Genomic DNA, 21,929 nt, shown 5'->3' with positions numbered 1-21,929 from the left:
TGAAGGGTGGTATGTCACTCCTATGAAAGTGTGGCAGCATCACAGCGTTCAGTGCGGTACAACGAAGACATGCGGAAGACCAACCATGTAGAATGGCGACGAGCTGTGGTAGAGACTCCCTTCACGGTATGGCGATGGATACGAAGAAGTCGGTCGGCTGCTTCGGGAGAGGAAGTCTACAGACATCAAGGGATTGGTGGCGCCCTGCTGCTTTCGATGAGATGTTGTCTGCTGCAAACTCATGATGTCACGCTCGTCGCTGATGTGGGAGATTGACCAGGAACTCGGTGATCGACTGCTACGAGACAGGAAATCGACTGACATCGGTGAGTCGTTGATGGCGAACTTCTTGGGCGGCGGTGTGTTCTCCTGGTCGAGGACGTCGCTTGTAGCAAAGTGTTTCCTCTTACGCAGGCAGTCGGGTTCACTTTCAGCAACGTCGAGACGGTTGTTGATGGAAGGTGAGGAGGACTTGAGGAAGGATGGACGATGACGTGAGCGACGGTTCTGAAACCAGACCTGGAAAGAAAATGAAGAAAACAAGACTAAACTTAGTTAAAAATCAACCTAACAAAAAAACAAAAACAGTGTATACTTCTATCCTAATATAAAGCCTGCTCAATTCGGCCTCTTGAAGCACTAGCTGTACAGCTTCGATTACAGTTTGTTTTGTATAAAAGCTGAATCAATATTCATTTGGTAATATATAAGCAAGAAGAATTGTTGATGATAAGAGGTTACTTTATTTGCTCCTATAATGTCCTGCTTATTATGCTATTATGCTGCTTCACATAATCAAATTGGATATTTCATACTAAGAAACTCAGACTATCAGTAATATCAATATAGCGTCATTTAAACGCCAATTGAAATGATTTCAATTAGTTGATAGGCCTAACTTAAATATTCGTCGACATATTTTCATGCCAGATAGTTATATGCCGTATGACAATGAAACCTACGTGTATTCTGTCTTCATTCAGGCCGAGTGTAGCTGCCAGTTTCTTCCTGGAAACGATGTCGGGATATTGGTCGATGTCGAACTCGGCCTTCAGTCTCTCGAGTTGCCATTCGGTGAACCTAGTCTTACGTCGAGGACGAGGTCGCTTGGAAGGAGCAGACATCGGGACGTGAGGCAGAAGTGAGAGCGACGAATCAGCCATGTCGGATAGCGATTATAACCTTAGAGACGTTTGAGGGATCAGTGATGGATAATCTTGTTCGGACGTTCAGCCAAGTAAGAAGACAAATTGCTTATGAGTAGCTTCTATCCCACTGGATTCCGGTCCGTAGTTTTCATTTCATGGAAAGCTGTAATTCCTATCTGTGCTGCATGTATGATATGGGAATAGTTGATTGGTCAGACTATGTAACCAATGGGATTAACGGGATGTACGAGGCTGTCATTAGATCTATTTTACTCAAAACAAAAGCAACCACGTCTGACCACTCATGAATGGTCATTAATTTGCCGGCAAAGATCAAACTGCTTACTCCAACAATGAACTAACAATAGCCGAATAGCTCGCGCGCGGTGCGCACGTTGTAATCATTGCGCCTCTCATCCCTATTCATGGGTCACACTTTCCGCCTTTGTTCGTGCTATATCGAGGAATGTATGGACCTGTCCCCTTTCATCGGGATTGTTTAACGAGATGTGATTTAAATCAGTCGAAAGTTCTAAAGAAATGACCGGCGGAGTCTGTCGGTCAATGTCCGTCTGTCAATCACACACTGCGTTCACATTGTCCCCCGCGCCGCGGGGAAAGTCCCGAGCTGTGGGACTTTCTCCTCCAAAACCATAATGTGAACGCTCGTTGGGACTTGTCCCCTCGTCCCCGCGAATCAAGTCGGGTACGGGGACAAGATTTGGAGGGGAGAGTGACCTTGGGGCGAAATTGATAGCGTCCAGCCGTGGTCATCAAATGTGCGCATGCGCTATGCCTGGCAGAGCTCGCCCCAAGCCCCAATTGCCCCCACAGCTCGGGGACAGATGAGATACCAATGTGAACGGTCAGTCGTAAAAAAGATAAGATCTCTTGAGGCTGTCCCCGCGGCGCGGGGGACAATGTGAACGCGGGGATTATCTTATTCGAGTCGCATAGTGTCGTATAGACGATGAGGCAGCGAAGTTGATGTTCAAACAGGATGTAATTACAATAATTACCCTGTGTTGTGATTATTGCAAGTCGTTATTCTTACCCTCGATATCAAATTGATACCCGTTTCGGGTTCATAATGTATTACTGTAACTAAAAACTGATAACTACTGTTACTCACAGTCTACACCCAGACGTTTTACGTTTGTTTGTATTTCATGTAGCGTGTACCTATGAGTCGAATTATCTCTATGCAAATAACAATAATAACGAACAGCAATAGCGTCATAATGATAGCATCAGGGCAGAATTTGCTTTCATTTATCCAGAATAGCTAAGAGGTAATAAGACAGTCTAAATGTTAGCACTTCACTGCAGAGGATCTTATTATTGTTATTAAAAAACAACAACATTGTCAGTTATCCATTCATCACCAAGGTAACACATAATTCTTTGTTCACTGATGACCTGTCGGAATCGAAGTCAGGATCACAGAATATCTAGTTCACTCTCACAAAAGTAAGGCCAGTTGGTAAGAATAATCCCGTGTAACATACTATATTATTTTCTTACGTCACAAGACCGAAGTGATTATCTCATTGTAAGTTTTTGTTTTTGTTTTTTTGTTTTTTTAACGAGACCTACATGGTGATCAATATCTTAGCCCAAGAGATTTGCCAGTATATTGTTGTGGTCATTATGCTATCGTTCTTTGTGATGAATTCTCATTGTCTGTGATTAACTTTGATATATTTCGAGTTACTGTTACATCTGTTCATACGTGTCACATTTATTTTGTCCATGCTATACCTGAATACACAATGCAAAAACATCGATGTCCCTAACACCAACCAGTCAATAGAGGGCCACTCTGACAGGTGTACAAAGTATATTGTGATGGTGTTGAAAAGTGTTTATCTTGCACTGTGGTTATGATACTAGCCCTATATAGTAACGAGTCTGACTCGGTGGACGATTAAAACACGGTTAGTGCTGGTACAGAATCTCCCACTAATACATCATATTAGATATTTGTCAAGAGTAAAATGACGCTCCAGTCTGTGTCAAAGTTGACGCTATTGTTCTATTTTTGTTATGTAGTCAAATTATTAAGAAGAAAAATAAAATCCATATTATTGTCATGCACAAACTAATTAAAGATTTGAAATGTCATAGGATCATCACCGCAACTAGTTTGCATAAAAGGCGTCTTTGTGGCCTACTCTCTTTCGACAAGAAAACAATGTTCTGGAGATTGCAGGAATTTACACTTTTTCATGGAAAAGTTAAGTCATCAGTTCAAAAAGTGTTTTTTTTTTGTGTGTGTGTGTGTGTGTTTGTGTATTTTTTGAAGAGTATACTCTCCTGGTATAAACTTGTGTCAAATAAATTTCTTTCTCACTCCTCGTGTGCTATAGATTTAATAAAGGCAAGAATTAAAAAGAATATCTGTCATGATATTGTGCGATGTAAATGACGTGATGCGTGTGGATTACTGTGTGTACGTACGTGTCACTCAAAGTCGCACGTTTTTGTTTGTTTGGGTTTTTTTTTTTTTTTTTGCTTCTGCTTTTGCTTTTAACCAGATTAATTTCTGCCATTATTCTGTACTGTTTCATCAATACTGCATTTTCACCTCACTCTTAATTTCACTCAAGCACAAACACACGATAAACGTTAACACACACGCACACATACACGCACACACACATGCCTCACGCACACACGGAAACACAGTGTAACTTATCATACATGTTCACACATCCATGAACAAGAAACAAAATCATGCGATCACTCTACAAATGCCAATGGAATGAAACAGGTTGAAATGAAGAAGATCTACTTGTCAAAAGGCAATGTTTGTTAATAGAGATCATGATAAACAACAATGTTGCTGAATTCAATTCAGCCATCATCGCGAGTGTCTCAGATAACAGAAACAGAGTTCTGAAGTCGGAAGCTTGCTGTAGGGTCTGTTCCAGCAAAGAGTCAAATGTCTTAACATGTGATATCACACATCACATCTAAGTCCCTCCTTAAATGTGAGGCAGCATCACAGCGTTCAGTGCGGTACAACGAAGACATACGGATGACCAACCATGTAGAATGGCGACGGGCTGTGGTAGAGACTCCCTTCACGGTATGGCGATGGATACGAAGAAGTCGGTCGGCTGCTTCGGGAGAGGAAGTCTACAGACATCAAGGGATTGGTGGCGCCCTGCCGCTTTCGATGAGATGTCGTCTGCTGTAAACTCAGGATGTCACGTTCGTCGCTAATACGGAAAGTCGACCAGGAATCCGGTGATCGGCTGCTACGAGACAGGAAATCGATTGACATCGGTGAGTCGTTGATGGCGAGCTTCTTGGGCGGCGGTGTGTTCTCCTGGTCGATGACGTCGCATTCCGTTGATCGCTTACGCTTTCTTGTGGATGAAGACTCTGTTCCCTTGATGTCGGTTGGCCTGTCGATCTGGTTGTAGCTGACGTCTGGTCGAGCAGAGAGGGAGTTGAGTGAAGCTCGACAAAGGCGTGAACGGCGATTCTGGAACCAGACCTGAAGATAAACAAAGAACAAATCTGACGTTAGCATTTTGCTCCATGCATAAACATTTTTTTAACATGAAACGTAACATACTACTGCCAGAAAAAAAAAGTCATCAAATGTCGAGGAGAACATATAAAAGGACGTGCTTCTTAACCTCGGCCATTCATATTCTCGCTGCTGTTATTGGAGTGTTTGAGTCCCAAATTTTGATTTATATCAGGTATTCCATTGTAATAGCAGTCAATGAAGTGATAGCTGTAATTTGAACCATCAATCTACATTCAGTAATGTTAAAACAGCATTAAAAGATATAATCAACTTTACTTCATCATCTATTTTATACATCTTTGCTCTGACATACTTGTATTCTGTCTTCATCGAGGCCGAGTGAGGCAGCCAGTTTCTCTCTAGAAACGATGTCGGGATATCGGTCGATGTCGAATTCAACCTTCATCCTCTCGAGCTGCCATTCTGTGAACACGGTCGGACGTCGACGACGAAGGCCTTTGGTAGGAACAGACGTCGAGACTTGAGAGAGAATCGAGAGCGATGAATCAGCCATACTGAATTGAATTGGTTTTGCAAAGATGCCGGTTTGTAGGAAAAACCTCAGAGGTGCGACTTAACTTCAAGAAAATCTGAATGAGGTGTGGTGATAGTACCAAAGTAGCTGGTACCCTTGCAGTGATTAAGTGGGCTATGAATAGGAGAGGCCACGCTACCACTTTCACAAGCCCTTAACAAGCAAAGTTGTTTGATTGGTCCAATAAACCGACCAATAGGCATAACAGGATTAGCGAATGAGGTGAAGTTACAGTTTCGTGAATGACCACTGACTTCAGTTATTCAAAGAGGAGTGCGAGTACGCTAATGTCGCAAATAACAAGAGAGCTGTCACTTTTCCTTCGTTCATTAGTGGTCTGATTGTCGGTCCGCTGCCGGCAAACCAAACAATACTCTTGTACCAACTTCCTAAGATCGACAAGGAACAAAAAGAGTAGAGAAACAATAGACTAATCCCTGCGTTGTGGTACAGTCGATTATATTGCAGAACCTGGTTCTATTTGCAGATCCTGGATACTATCTCGGTATGGTTTCTGAATTAGTACCGAGTGTGATTTGATTCAGTGTCATGTTGCTTTTTGCTTTAGTTTGAACACCGTCACCTTTAAAAAGCAAAAATTAGAGGAAATGAACAGATTTGAAGTCTAAATATTCTCAGTAAATCATGTAGCACTGATAATTGAAAATTTGTATAATGTAGTGATGTTATCGACTCTTTTTCCCTTGAAAAAAATAGACGAGAAACGTTGAATTGTCATATATCATTTAACTCCTGTCCGATTCATTCAATGTACTTCTGTGTTTTTTGTTTGTTTGTTTCTGTGTGTTTTGTTTTGTTTTGTTCCTTTTAAGACAGGTTTAACTTGATGAAAGGACGGAGAATAAGACCCTCCAGCTATAAAATGTGTCAAACTAGCATCTTCTTCACTACTCGTCTCTTGTAAATCTGCATCATGCATATATTATGCAGGGTGCGAGACTAACGAGACTAATCGTTGCTTCAGGCAAGGTTTATATACCTTCTGTCGCTTGAAAACTAATGGAGTGCCTAATCCATTGAGAAAGAAGAAAGGTCATTTGTACCCATGTGCCCATGAGCTAACCCCGAACTGGCTTATTGAAATGTTGGTACTGAGTAACCCGAATAAAAAGGAAACATCAAAATTTCTGTTACATTTTAGCTATATTTCGACGGGTTTACCACGATCTGTCCTATCTCAATTTTTGGGGAATTTGAGTTTTTTGCATAATTGTTACATATAGACTCTTCTCTTTGTCGTGTTAAAGTTTCTAAGCAAAAAACGCATTTTTTACAAATATAGGGTGGTCTATCTCAAACCCTCTGATGAGAAATGTAACAAATCCTTTACCACGAATCGTCCTATGTCAGATAGGTCACTTTGTGGTAAAACTTGACGCGGTTGCGAATTGCACCCGCCGCGGACGCCACGTCCCCGCGTGCCGGCCCGTGCGCAAGAACTTACGTGCAGGTACGTGCGCATGTACAAATTCGGGCTTTCGTGCGTGTGCGTGCAGAAATCTGCGGGCCTGCGCCTAGCGCCTACGTGCTGTATACTAGTTGGGGATAAATCAATACGCGCTCCTTGGTGTTAGTAGTTGTACTGTCATCAAAGATCAGTCATGGACGGCTTTCCTCTCACCGGAAATCAGTTCCAAGGATTACAGGTGAATTTCTATTTTTTATAAGACTACTCTGGGTATAAGGACAAGAATCGTTAGATATTTGTGAAGACAATTCATGAATTCATGAAAAGCTTATAAAATAACAAACAGTAAAATGTTTTGAGTTAGTGCGTCAAGACTAACGTTACAGTGTCACTGTAGTGTAACTGCGACCAGCAGCCCCAACGTACAACGTACAGTGTTGGGGCTGCGCCGTTTTGGCATCGATATTTTAATGTTGTACCAAACGGGTGCCGTTCCGGCGCTGTATTTCCTTAATTTTTCAACAAAAACTACTGGGAATACTTACATGGGTCGACTAAACCTAAATGATTCACATCGGCGAATGTTTGATGCATTTCATTGCTTATGATGCAGAAAATGCTGTCTTATAAGGCAAATATCTTCAGCTCACCGATGCTCACTAAAACTCACATTCACTTGCACATGCGCACACAATGCATTCAGTGCAGTGCATTGACAGCTGTATTACTCGCTACATGATGCATATTCACCGTGCGATGATGCATTATTCATATCCTTTTGCGTCCGTAACGTTGACGTCATTGTTTACGCATGCGTAGATGAGTACTGATGGATATACACATTCAAAATAGCAGCAAAGCTCTCCACTAGGGCAGACCGCCTACTCCTAAAAAATGTGGAAAATTATGCAGTTTCCAGATAAATTGGTGAGAAGGACCAAGGCAATGGGGTAGTGTATATTTCATTTTATATTGTCACTGTGTTTATGATGGACATTTAGCCATGGTTTATTTGTGAAGTTGCCGTATATGTGGCAATAGGGAGTTGTTCGTGATTCTCACTTGAACGAAACTGCGGGGTAGCCGCCAGGACCCCGCCGCAGAGCGGCGGGTCTCCGGGGCTAACTGTAGTGTAACCCCTAGTGTATTAAACCTTAACTTCTAAGCCAGACCGTTAATACCTAGTCGCTGTAACGTTAACGTTGTCGATGATGGTTTGGGGTGATTGATATCATCTAACTTGGTTAGGCCTAACGTCAGAAAAAAAAAAATCCGAGTTGTTCTTAACATGTCAGAATTGTAAAAAGAGCCCATATTATCTGATTAGTTCTAACAGTAACATTAATGTTACTCATACAGGTTAGTTCGAACGTTACGACGTTAATACTACAATAGGGTAATACTATGGTAAGTTAGTATTTACATTGTAAGTTAACACTGATAACGTTAGACAGTCTAACTAGTTCAGTTTCTAGACCCTACAGTACTAACGAGCAGTAAACCGTAATAATAGAGGTAGGCTACTGACACTAACATTAAATTAACTGGTCAGTTCTAACGTTACGGGAGTAACAATGTTACTACTGTTAGGCCTAAAATGTTAACGTTAGAACTTGAAGATCTCAGTTGGACCCTAACTCAGTTGTTAAACGATCTCTTTGGTCTTAAACGTTAGACAACTTGTGTCTAGAATCTAGCTAACGTCCAGTTAGATACTTAGTAAGCCAAGCCTTTTAGATCTAGGCCTAACCATTACTAACGTTAGTGTAGAGTTTCTAGTAGAACTCAACAGTTTCTATATCCAGGGCTGCAAACATTGGAAACTAGTTGAGAGTGAGACTCCAGGCCAATGCTATAATTTAGGAGTCAAAATGAGTGAGATCAATAACAAATGCATGCAAATGAAATAAAGTTTTAGAAGTGAGAAAGGACCCAAATGAGTCATAGTGAATCTCACTCTCAATGAGTGAGAGGTGGCAGCCCTGTATATCACTAACCTTGCTTACGCTAGTGCTGTAACGTTAAATAGGGACACAGGATCTGACCTGTTATTAGAGTCTAGAACAAGTAATATAGACCAATTATCTTAGCGTTATAAAACTAACAGTTAGGGCGTATAATTTATAGACATTCTAGTACAAACGTTAGGCCTAATGTTCTACCGCCGTACCGGTACTTCCCTATTATAGTACTAGTATTAGAAAAAAAATCCAGATTGTAGTATGTCTATGTATATTTAACGTTACACATCAAACTTGAATACAACTGTACAGTCTAACGTTAGGGCCTAGCTGCTAAGTGGGATCTACATGAACTAACGTTAATGTTAGACTCGAGCCTATAAAAGTCAACTTGACCAAACTGTGGTCTAGATCTCTCTTCATCTAGACTCAGTGTCTATCAAGACTAGGCCCTGCTGGCGCTGCAAAAGGAGGTGCTTCAAACTAAAGTTTAATCTCATTTGTTTTTGTTAGACCCTTATCTGGATTTGGGCTAGCCCTTGGCCTAGATCGATTATGCCTAACATAGATAGATATTAATCTGTTTCTGTTTCGGTTTCCCCGTACTCGTAGGACGACTGGACTGCTCCAGACAACGTCACTTAACCGAGTTAGACATAGAAGTTGGAACTCAAGTCTAACAGTTACTGCTGATATAATGATTCTAGAATAGACCCTATCTAGGCGTAGTGTCAAACGTCAGAGTCTATTGAATTATCTGACTGATGTCTAACAAGGCTTTATGTAGCTCTACCTCTACTAGATCTCTATCACTAGTCTGGCAGATCATATGTACAACTAAATAGATGGGTCTATTTTCTACTTAAAAATTAAATGGGGTTTTCTGCAAAATGGAGTTAAAATGTTATCCCATGGTACTGTAAAACCTGAAGTAGCATGTAGATGGTTTAATCATATTGGGGGTTATCAGTGCGAAAATCCGATCTTTTTTTTTTTTCTTTTTTTTTTTTTTGGGGGGGGGATACTGTATAATGCACCGTATATATGGTATTTTCAAGTTCAGCAAAATGAAACGAGTAATTTGCATGAATCAGCCTCTACTATGTAAAACAAAATTGTGGTAATTATAGTAAGATGAATAATAATTGTGGTAAGTGGAATATTAAGGAATCTATTAATAGCAATGCTTACAAAATTTGGCATGTACCTTTCCTTCAATTTTTTCACGTTCCTTTATTTCTGATTTTCTTGTCTTTTGTGTACGTGTTTGGTGGATTGGCATTCAATACATACATAGAAGTCGAATAACTGCTGGTGAAACGTCGGCTTTAATACAGAATCTGCGAACATTTATTTCTTGAGAATTTATCCCTTGGGATTTGCTTATATACATGACAAAATTATAAAATTAAAAATGCAAGTATTTGAGTTGATATGAATTTTCAATCATATGAATATAAGTATTAGAAAAAAAATGAATTGAAGGACAGATCATTGAATGAATGGGTCAATGATGTTGATGTTCAAAATCGTCACAATGTGAGTATTGGCATTAACCTTGAAAAACTGTTTGTTTTCAGATGAAGACCAAAAATCAAGTTCACCACTGGAGATGGCAGAAATGTTGGACCCAGAGGATGACATCCCTTTAGTTGCACTTCAAAGAACTACGAAATCGGGGGCAGATGACAAAAAAAGCAGGTATTTTGTATTTTCACCTATTTATAACTTGACACAACACAATTTACACGTTATTTGTTTTTAAAGTAGAGAATAAATATTGCGTATGAGAAAACTTTGTAAGGGAAACAAGAGAAAAAAAATAGGAGAAATAGGGGCAGTATAGATAATAGACTTACTTGAATAATGTAAATTCAATTATAACAGAGTTAGGTTGAAGGAAATAACATTATATGAATGTTTCAATGGCGGTGATGTTCAAAATCTGTCACTACATTAATTGTGAGTATTGATATTGACTCTGGAAGGTTCTTCATTTTTAGATAAAGAGCAACAAATCAAGTTCATTGAGTATGAGAAAAAAAAAATTGAATTGAAGGACAGATCATTGAATGAATGGGTCAATGATGTTGATGTTCAAAATCGTCACAATGTGAGTATTGGCATTAACCTTGAAAAACTGTTCGTTTTCAGATGAAGACCAAAAATCAAGTTCACCACTGGAGATGGCAGAAATGTTGGATCCAGAGGATGACATCCCTTTAGCTGCACTTCAAAGAACTACGGAATCGGTGCAGAGAACAAAAAACAGCAGGTATTTCATATTTTTCACCTATGTATAACTTGACACAACACAATTGTACATTTTATTTCTTTTTAAAGTAGAGAATAAATAACGTGTACATGTATAAGAAAACTATAGTTGTGGAACAAGAGAAAGGAAAAAGTAGGAGAAATAGGGGCGCTATAGAAAATGGCTTACATGAATAAAGTAAATTCCCCTTTATGACAAAGAGTTAGGTTGAAGGAAAGAACCTGAAATGAATGGATCAATGATGACGATGTTAAAAATCTGTTGATGCATTGATTTGGAGTATTCATATTAGCACTGGGATCGTTCTTCGTTTTCAAATACAGATCAAAAATCAAGTTCAACAAACAACAATGGAGATGGCAGAAATGTTGGATCTAGAGGATGACATCACTTTAGCTGCACTTCAAAGAACTACGGAATCGGGGCGGAGGCGACACAGTGACACTCTCGACGACTAGCTAGTCTAGCCACGGACTGCAGGGTGCTGGAGTGGGGACTGGAAAGGAGGGCCGAAACAGGAGGGGGGGGGACGAATTCATGGATTTTCTTTCCAAATATTTGAAGATCATTGTCCTCAGACCTAGTCTAGTCTTATTATAAACTAAAAACCACCTGCATTCCTTGGAATTGATCTGCGGTGAAGTGTAAAGCCGTCCATGACTGATCTTTGATAACAGTAGGAGCAGCTACGTAGCGTAGACCGTAGGCCTACCAGATTTCTGCACGAAGTTCGATTCATCCCGAAGATTTTGATGTAGAAGGTATCCAGAGGATGGAAGGGGTAGCCGCTTGTATGTAAAGAGAATACGCCCAGGAACTCGGTATAAAGTTGTCAAGAGAAAAGAAATGTTGCACTAAAGCACCACATTGAAAAGACAAACAGGCTAATCCGTACGAGAAAGTTCATTCCGATAAATCTGTTTATCCACTTCATGTCGACGTGTCAGTCATGGTTGTCATAAATTCAGCACAGCAAACTGAAGAAATCCGGAAGACGTACCTCGACCTCGAGGACTTGGGAAGGAAAGGCAATGGATCGCTAATCACACGGAAACAAAAGTAAATGACATGGCGCTAAGGAAGAAACGCGCTATTCATTATCTTCTACCTCTAGCGGGCAGTAAGCTAAAAGCGTGCAAAAGATTATTCCTCAATACCTTAGGAAAAGCAACGTATTTGGGACATGAAGAATTTAGGAGCTTGTTATTGTTCAGCAATTTTGCAGCTACTGTGTAAACCATATACTTCAGGTTGATACATAAATTTTTAAGGCCAATGGTAATATGGCCTTGTTTATCATGCATTCACACTTAGAGTAAACCATGCAATATCGTTTTTCATTTGAGAAAAATAAAGCTTTGCACATTAGTGATTTCTAACGATGCTTCAGTAGGCGCAGTTGCAAAGTGTTTTTCATACATGTATGTTTGATAGCCTAAATATTACAGCCTAGGAGATCAACATGTCTGACTTGTACACCATTATTGACTGCTGAATTATGATCCCTTCGGTGAGGATTTGTAGTTTTTATCTTAAGCTGGAAATGTAAATGTGTTATCACCAGAACATGCACTGCATGCAGTTATTTCATTTCATTGCATTGCAGGACTTCATGGTTTCAATGTTTTGCTGACAGCGTAACCGCAACTTCTGTTCACTAATGTTTAACTAGTATTTCAATGGGATCACATTAAAAGGGGGAAATTGAATATACTGTCGAATTTCGATAATGATAAACCTGTTTCTTGATAAAAAGATAATGACAGTCTTGCAGTGCAACAATTTAATAATACCCTCTTTTGTCAATGCTTTTACACTAACTGTTCATGCCATGTTATGTGATTCTCTACGACAATGCAACTTAAACAGGAATCGAAATATTATTGTTTTAAAGAACATACAGTTCGTTAGATATGAATTCTGTTGTAAAAGTTTCCCATTTCATAATCTGCAATTATTTTCTCATTTCACGTTTAATGCATGGTAATTATTTTGTTTGATGACGTTATTGACTAATTACAATAAAATGTTGTGTGAGTCAGTAAACACATAAAAAAAGTTGTGCTTCAAATTATGTGTCATTCTCTGTCTCTCTGTACATCTCTCTATGCAAGATTAAAGATGTTTGTATGCGTATTTTGGTTAGGGGGGATTTTTCTTTCCCATTTAATATTTTTCGTCGTGCACTTTATGCACTTTGTGCGTTGTGTCTGTATGTGCGTTGCTTGTATGCATGTTGTTTGCTATCTAGATGTTATTGTGTATGTGTGTTTATTTTTGTTTGTGTGTGTATATATATATATATATATATATATATATATACATAATATATATATATATATATATATATATATATATATGTGTGTGTGTGTGTGTGTGTGTGTGAGTAAGCGTGTGAGGGGTGTGTGTGTGTATGTGTGAAATAAAGTGTGTGTGCGGTTGTGCCCGCATGTGTGTTTATTCATGATTATCCAAGTTTTTGGTTAAGGGTCGTTAAATTTCTGAAGGTTGGTATTCAGTGAAATTTATTACAGAAAATGCTACAAGCATTGCTTAGTTGACTACTACTCGATAAGGACATTATTATAAAATATGTTTGAAAGGACAAGTTGAGAAGCCTCCCACCCCTTCCTTCAAGATTCCTTTAATACGGTGAAAGAAACAATCAGCATGAACAGTGTAGTTAACGTAGATGAAAAATCATTGCTAACTACGAATTTTCCCTCCAATAGAGGCCTATCACAAACCGTGAGAACCTGGTTGGTATATTGGCCTATTTGATTATATTTGTATTTAAAAAGTGCGAGTCCATATCCTAAGTTATAATGGTCAAGTGGGGCATCAAGATTACAAATAAAAAAATGCATCTCTGGTTCCGCCCCATGCATATTATACGGTCCGTGAACATGGGACAGTTCGTGGTAAAGCATCGACACTCGATTCTCCGCTGATTTCGACATAGGTCACATCGTGGTAAAGTTCGAAGACTCGCTACTGCAGTGCGCGCAAGATAGGACAGATCGTGCAAAGAATCTGCGCATAAATACGGCTCAATACTGCTTTTCTATGAAACCGTAAACTAATATGTAAGTTTACAAGTTTCTTGCTAGAAACTTTGTCGGCACTGTGACATGTTCTTTGGCACAAACTATCCCTAGGTACTGTTCTCTCTTATGGCCTGCGTTTTATAGATAAGCAATAAGCCATTTCTGGAAAAGTAAGGCATAAAGAGAGATACAATGTTTAGAAGCGATTTTCTCAAAACGTCATTATTTGAGATAGGACAGTTCGTGGTAAACCCGTCGATTTGATACCCGATCGAATCAGCTTCAGATGACTGCTTCTCTCTCGCTGAAATTTGTGGTTGAAATTTATATCATATATATATTTTTTCTTCTTCTTTTTTGGCAGCTGTGGCCCCTGGCCACCTGGTCAACGCTGATGTCGAGCCCTGTATGATCATGTAAATATTATGTATTATATGAATATCATTTCAGGTCGGATTTGGTGCCCAGTTTAAGAATATCAAGTGCAATCTGTTGAACATAGCAAGTCGTCGATGTCGCTTGGTAGGAGCGAACTTTGAAGTGTGATCGAGAGGAGAGTGCGATGAGTCAGCCATGTTGGGAAGAGAAAAAAGCCTTAATGCAGTATAAGGTGAAAACTCCTGATGTGTGGAGCCAAATGAGAAAAAAAAACCCAAAAGTGCCCGTTTTCCCCTTCTTTATTAATTTGATTCACCTTAAGACCAATTATTGATGAGAAGTCCATTGGTTTCCATTCAGGAAAAGTCCGATTGGTCAACTTAAAGGGCCAATGAGATTAACTAACGGCACAGATTAGGACGTAGTTCTGTGTCATTCGTGGCTTTCTTCTCACTCGAAACGCGCGCATCATTGTTACGGTCCTAATCCCTAATCACGCGTTTGTCTTTGTTCATGACAAGATGCAAGAAATTTAGGAGCAGATCGTATAGAATTAAATTCGTTGTTTGACCAACCCACACAGAAGAAAGGTCTATCCTATCAAAGAGTTGAGATCAAAGTTTTGCCGAAGATTATTTTGGCGTAAAGTATCCCTGTCAATCATGGCCATAGTATGTCAATTGTGTTATCTTTCCATCAGTCAAGTTGAATAAAATTGTTCTGAGAGTGCTAGACACAGGTTACGGTCATTTGCTGTACTGAGAGGATGGGTCATCATCTCCTATAAAATTGATGTTCATTCAATCCTGTAGGTCCTAAGTATCGGTGTAGGTATGTGCGTATGTAAGCATATCATTATGCATTGATTGTGTACGTATATAATCATATTAACGTATCGTGTATGTAAGCTTGTATGTATAAACCTGCTTTTTTGTAAGAGAGAGAATATAAATTAGAGGAAGTGAAAACTTTTATATCTAATAAATGGAAGTGAAAGGTTCATAATTATGGAAATATACATGCATGTTGATAAAAGTGAAGAAAGACTATAGCCTCATGATGAAATCAATGAGACGTGCTTCACCCAGAGCACACTATGAACCCTTGAAAATAGGAGGCGAAATGACAACTTCACTTCGTAGTGCTGTAATTCAACAAATGAGATGTAAATCTTACGGCAACCCTTTTAAACTCTATGATACGTATTATGCGTGTGATATGAATTCAAAATCATTATTAAATGTTCGTGTAGCCTCTACTTAACGGAATATGTGATTGTTTGTAATGATGTCATAACGACTTGATATCTGTTCAAGTTTTGTAAGAAAGCGTCGAGTCATTCCGATTTAGCCACAGGGAAATGATTTCCGTCTGAAGGACACGAGCTTATTTGTGGAAAAGATCCGTGCCATTGTTCATAGACATATCATAGCGGCATACTAGTATTCTTGTATAGACATTCTACATTGCCTTGGCTGTGAACATTTAGAAAGAATTATGTTTGTCCATTTCCTTGTGGAGATTGGTGTTTGTTCGAATGTAGCAAGTAGAGGACAAACTTGTGTATTTCATGACCTTTCCAAGCATAAGAAGACTAAACACTTTCATTTGCTTTCTTTGATCTCTCTGTGTCCTCCCTCCCTCCCCCCCCTCTCTCTCTCTCTCTCTCTCTCTCTATATATATATATATATATATATATATATGTGTGTGTGTGTGTGTGTGTGTGTGTGTGTGTGTGTGTATGCGTGGAGCTAAAAGATAGAACCAAACTCAAGTTTATGCTGTCAATACCAACAGTTTATTTTGATACCAATTATCAATTTTATTGTATCAAAATAAACTGTGGTTTTGAGAGCATGTTCTGTTCTATTGTTGATATCATAGTAACAACACGTGGACTACTTTACTATGTCTATATAATATATGTACAGTATGGAATGTATATATGTGTATGTGTGTGTGTATGAGAAAAAACAGTAAAAACAGAATAAAAAAACACCAAAATGCAGACACTCACTATAGAGATAAAGCATTTATATGTACACACACACACACACACACACACACACACACACACGCACAACTATTCATACGAATTCATCCAGCCACACAACGGTCATACATGTTAATTTAATAAAATTACTCCTGAATGACAAATTTGTCCAAAGAAAATGATTTGGTAATAAACAGATGTATTTATTTGCAATCATAACTCAGAATTCTGTTCAAAGCTGAAAGTCATGGTGCATTATTATGATAACGAAAACAAAACCGTTGCTCCACGTCACAGAACAGGTTTCACTACGACTCGTTATACGACGAATGTCCAGGATCAAGATGGCATGATGATATATTATACTGAAATCGTTATGTAGAATGGCGATGGGCTGTGGTAATAGAGACTACAATTGCTTTGAAAGTGCGGCAGCATCACAGTGTTCAGTAAGGTACGACAAAGACATAAGGATAGCCAAACATGTAGAATGGCAACGGGTTGTGGTAGAGACTCCCTTCACGGTATGGCAATGGATACGAAGAAGTCGGTCGGCTGCTGCGGGAGGGAAACTCTACAGACATCAAGGGATTGGTGGCGCCCTGCTGCTTTCGATGAGATGTCGTCTGCTGCAAACTGATGACTTCACGCCCCTCGCTGATGCGGCAAGTCGACCCGGAATCCGACGATCGGCTGCTATGAGACAGGAAATCGACTGACATCGATGAATCGTTGATGGCGAACTTCTTGGGCGGCGGTGTGTTCTCTTGGTCGATGGCGTCGCTTGTAGCAAAGCATTTCCTCTTACGCAGATAGTGGGTCTCACTTTCCGCAACACCGAGACGGTTGTCGATGGGAGGTGAGAAGGACTTGAGGGAGGATGGACGATGACGTGAGCGACGGTTCTGAAACCAGACCTGGAAAGAAAATGATGAAATCAGGATTAAGCCAAGCCCCCAAAACCAACAGTCTGATGTCATCATCCTCATGCAAAGCCTAATCAATTCTGCCTCTTAAGACATTACACATCTTCGATTACTGCTTGATTTATATAAAAACTGAATCAGTATTCATTCAGTTAAAGCAAGTAGAATTTTAAATGAGAGGTTGTTTCGTTTGCCCCCATTGTTATGCTTACATTGGACATAATTAAACTGGATATTTCAAATTAAGAAACTCTGTGACTATCAGCAATATTAATATGTAGTGTCATTTAAAAGTCAATTGAAATTATTTGAATTAATTAATAACTTAGATATTGGTCGACTACATCTTTTCATGCCAGATACTATATTTAAGATGACAATGAAACCTACGTGTATTCTGTCTTCATTCAGGCCCAGTGTAGCTGCCAGTTTATTCCTGGAAACGATGTCGGGATATTGGTCAACTCGGCCTTCATTCTCTCGAGTTGCCATTCGGTGAACCTAGTCTTACGTCGAGGACGAGGTCGCTTGGAAGGAGCAGACATCGGGACGTGAGGCAGAAGTGAGAGCGACGAATCAGCTACGTTGGATAGCGATTTTAGCCTGGGAGATGTTTGAGGGATCAGTGACGGATAATCGTGTTTGGACGTTCAGCCAGGTAAGAAGATAAATAGCTTGTGATTAGCTTCTGTCCCAGTTGATTCCGTTCCGTAGTTTTCATTTCACGGAAAGCTATAAGTCCTATCTGTGCTGCATGTATGGTGGGGAATAGTTGATTGGTCAGACTATGTAACCAATGGCATTAACAGGATGGACGAGGCGGTAAATCTATTCTATTCAAAACAAAAGCAACCACTTCTGACCAGTCATGGATGGTCATTAATTCGCCGGCAAAAATCAATCTGCTTATTTCAACAATGCACTAACAATAGCCGAATAGCTCGCGCGCGGTGCGTACGCTTAATCATTGCGCCTATCATCCCTATTCACTTGTCACACTCCGCCTTTGTTCGTTCCAGTGCCGTATGTTAATATATACGGCACTGGTTTGTTCCATTGTTAGAGGAATGTATGGACGTGCCCCCTTTCCATGGAAATCTTTTACAAGATGTGATTCAAGGTAGCCGTTAGTCACGTTAGTTCTAAAGAGTGTCCGGCGGAGTCTGTCAGTCACAGTCTTCTTCGAGTCGCATAGTGTCGTATAGGCCTAGACGATGCGAAAGCGAAGCTGATGCTCAAACAAGATATGATTACAATTATTACCCTGTGTGCTGTGTGCAAACCGTTATCCTTACCCTCGATATCAAATTTATTCCCGATTCGGGTTCATAATGTATAACAGTAACTAAGAACTGATAACTACTGTTACTCATAGTCTACACCCAGACGTTTTGCGTTTGTTTGTATTTCATGTCGCGTGTGCCTATGAGTCGAATTATCTCTATGCAAATAACAATAATGACGAACAGCAATAGGGTCATAATGATAGCATCAGGGCAGAATTTGCTTTCATTTATCCAGAATAGTCAAGATGTCATAAGACAGTCTAAATGTTAGCACTTCACTGCAGAGGACCATATTATTGTTATAAAAAACAACAACATTGCCAGATATCCATTCATCACCCAGGTAACACATAATTCTTTGTCCACTAATGACCTGTCGGAATCGAAGTCAGGATCACAGAATATCAAGCTCACTCTCACAAAATTAAGGCCAGTTGGTAAGAATAATCCCGTGTAACATATTTTCATACGTCACAAGACCGAAGTGATTTTCTCGTTGTAAGTTTTTTTTTTTCTTTCTTAAAGACCTACATGGTGATCAATATCTTAGCCCAAGAGATTTGCCAGTATATTGTTGTGGTCATTATGCTATTGTTCTTTGTGATGAATTCTCAAGGTCTTTGATTAACTTTAATATATTTCGAGTTACTGTTACATCTGTTCCTACGTGTTACATTTATTTTGTCCATGCTATACCTGAATACACAATGCAAAAACATCGATGTCCCTAACACAAGCCAGTCAATAGAGGGCCACATGCACTGACAGGTGTAGAAAGTATATTGTCATGGTGTTGAAAAGTGTTTACCTGGCACTGTGGTTATGGTACTAGTCTGACTCGGTGAAGGATTAAAACGCGGTAAGTGCTGGTACAGAATCTCCCACTAATACATGATATTAAATATTTGTCAAGAGTAAAGTGAAGCTCCAGTCTGTGTCAAAGTTGACGCTATTGTTTTATTTTTGTTATGTAGTCAAATTATTAAGAAGAAAAATAAAATCCATATTATTGTCATGCACAAACTAATTAAAGATTTGTAATGTCATAAGAACATCACCGCAACTAATTTACATAAAAGGGCGTCTTTGTGACCTACTCTCTTTCGACAAGAAAAGAATGTTCTGGAGACTGCAGGAATTTACACTTTTTCATGGAAAAGTTAACTCATCAGTTCAAAAAGTGTTTCTTGTGTGTGTGTGTGCGTGTGGGTGTATTTTTTGAAGAGTATACTCTCCTGGTATAAACTTGTGTCAAATAAATTTCTTCCTCACTCCTCGTGTGCTATAGATTTAATAAAGGCAAGAATTAAAAAGAATATCTGTCATGATATTGTGCGATGTAAATGACGTGATGCGTGTGGATTACTGTGTGTACGTACGTGTAACTCAAAGTCGCACGTTTTTGTTTTTGTTTTTGTTTTTGCTTCTGCTTTTGCTTTTAACCAGAATAATTTCTGCCATTATTCTGTACTGTTTCATCAATACTGCATTTTCACCTCACTCTTAATTTCACTCAAGCACAAACACACGATAAACGTTAACACACACGCACACACACACGCACACACACACACATGCCTCACGCACACACGGAAACACAGTGTAACTTATCATACATGTTCACACATCCATGAATAAGAAACAAAATCATGCGATCACTCTACAAATGCCAATGGAATGAAACAGGTTGAAATGAAGAAGATCTACTTGTCAAAAGACAATGGTTATTAATAGACATCATAATAAACAACAATGTTGCTGAATTCAATTCAGCCATCATCGCGAGTGTCTCAGATAACAGAAACAAGTCGGAAGCTTGCTGAAGGGTTTGTTTCCAGCAAAGAATCAAATGTCTCAACATGTGATATTACACATCACATCTAAGTCCCTCCTATTAAATGTGTGGCAGCATCACAGCGTTCAGTGCGGTACAACGAAGACATACGGATGACCAACCATGTAGAATGGAGACGGGCTGTGGTAGAGACTCCCTTCACGGTATGGCGATGGATACGAAGAAGTCGGTCGGCTGCTTCGGGAGAGGAAGTCTACAGACATCAAGGGATTGGTGGCGCCCTGCCGCTTTTGATGAGATGTCGTCTGCTGTAAACTCAGGGTGTCACGTTCGTCGCTAATACGGAAAGTCGACCAGGAACCCGGTGATCGGCTGCTACGAGACAGGAAATTGACTGACATCGGTGAGTCGTTGATGGCGAGCTTCTTGGGCGGCGGTGTGTTCTCCTGGTCGATGACGTCGCATTCCGTTGATCGCTTACGGTTTCTTGTGGATGAAGACTCTGTTCCCTTGATGTCGGTTGACCTGTTGATCTGGTTGTCTCTGGTGTCTGGTCGAGCAGAGAGGGAGTTGAGTGAAGCTCGACGAAGGCGTGAACGACGATTCTGGAACCAGACCTGAAGATAAACAAAGAACAAATCTGACGTTAGCATTTTGCTTCATGCATAAACATTTTTTATTGTTTTTTTTTTTTGTCATCAAATGTCGAGGAGAACATATAAAAGGACGTGCTTCTTAACCTCGGCCATTCATATTCTCGCTGCTGTGCTAAGAGTGTTTGACTCCCAAATTTTGATTCATATCAGGTATTCCATTGCAATAGCAGTCAATAAAGTGATAGCTGTAATTTGAAACCATCAATCTACATTCAGTAATATCAAAACAGTATTACAAGAGATAATCAACTTTGCTTCATCACTTATTTTATACATCTTATACATCTACTTTACATACTTGTATTCTGTCTTCATCGAGGCCGAGTGAGGCAGCCAGTTTCTCTCTAGAAACGATGTCGGGATATCGGTCGATGTCGAATTCAGCCTTCAGCTTCTCCAGCTGCCATTCGGTGAACACGGTCGGACGTCTACGACGAAGACCTTTGATAGGAACGGACGTCGAGACTTGAGGGAGAAGGGAGAGCAGTGAATCAGCCATACCGGATTGGGATTGGGTTTGTAAAGATATCGGTTTGTAGGAAAAACCTCAGAGGTGCGACTTAACTGCAAGAAAATCTGAATGAGGTGTGGTGACAGTAGCAAAGTAGCTGGTAGCCTTGCAGTGATTAAGTGGGTTATGAATTGGAGAAGCCAATCACCACTTTCACAAGCCCTTTACAAGCAAAGTTGTTTGATTGGTCAAATAAACCGACCAATGGGTTTGACAGGATTAGGTATGAGGTAACTATTCATTAGTTTCATGAATGCCCACCGACTTCAGTTATTCAAAGAGGAGTGCGAGTGTCCTAATCCATGTCGCAGATTACACATTGTTACAGGAGAGCTATGACTTTTCCTTTGTTCACTAGCGGTCTGATTGTCGGTCCGCTGCCGACAAACCAAACAATACCCTTGTAGCAACTTCCTAAGATCGACAAGGAACAAAAGAAGTGGA

General features: G+C 39.8%; 3 protein-coding genes across 3 annotated transcripts; all 3 read right to left on the bottom strand.

Moving 5' to 3' along the window:
• Positions 1-48: 48 nt before the first annotated feature.
• Positions 49-1,163, bottom strand: LOC139717856 (uncharacterized). The gene is made up of 2 exons (XM_071629346.1): positions 963-1,163; positions 49-519 (listed from the first exon to the last, which is right to left on the bottom strand). Exons 1-2 carry the CDS (start codon positions 1,161-1,163, stop codon positions 49-51), a joined length of 672 nt encoding a protein of 223 aa, XP_071485447.1.
• Positions 1,164-4,161: 2,998 nt separating this feature from the next.
• LOC139717855 (uncharacterized) lies at positions 4,162-5,206 on the bottom strand. Its single transcript, XM_071629345.1, has 2 exons — positions 5,006-5,206; positions 4,162-4,653 (listed from the first exon to the last, which is right to left on the bottom strand). Exons 1-2 carry the CDS (start codon positions 5,204-5,206, stop codon positions 4,162-4,164), a joined length of 693 nt encoding a protein of 230 aa, XP_071485446.1.
• Positions 5,207-20,443: 15,237 nt separating this feature from the next.
• Positions 20,444-21,473, bottom strand: LOC139717854 (uncharacterized). Its single transcript, XM_071629344.1, has 2 exons — positions 21,273-21,473; positions 20,444-20,935 (listed from the first exon to the last, which is right to left on the bottom strand). The coding sequence occupies exons 1-2, from the start codon at positions 21,471-21,473 to the stop codon at positions 20,444-20,446; spliced, it is 693 nt and encodes a 230-aa protein (XP_071485445.1).
• Positions 21,474-21,929: the final 456 nt, after the last annotated feature.

Source organism: Diadema antillarum, unplaced genomic scaffold (assembly GCF_040938485.1).
Source record: "Diadema antillarum isolate AM-2024a unplaced genomic scaffold, OU_Dant_1.0 scf00000084, whole genome shotgun sequence".
NCBI lineage: Eukaryota > Metazoa > Echinodermata > Echinoidea > Diadematoida > Diadematidae > Diadema > Diadema antillarum.
This window is presented reverse-complemented; position numbering and strand designations above follow the sequence as displayed.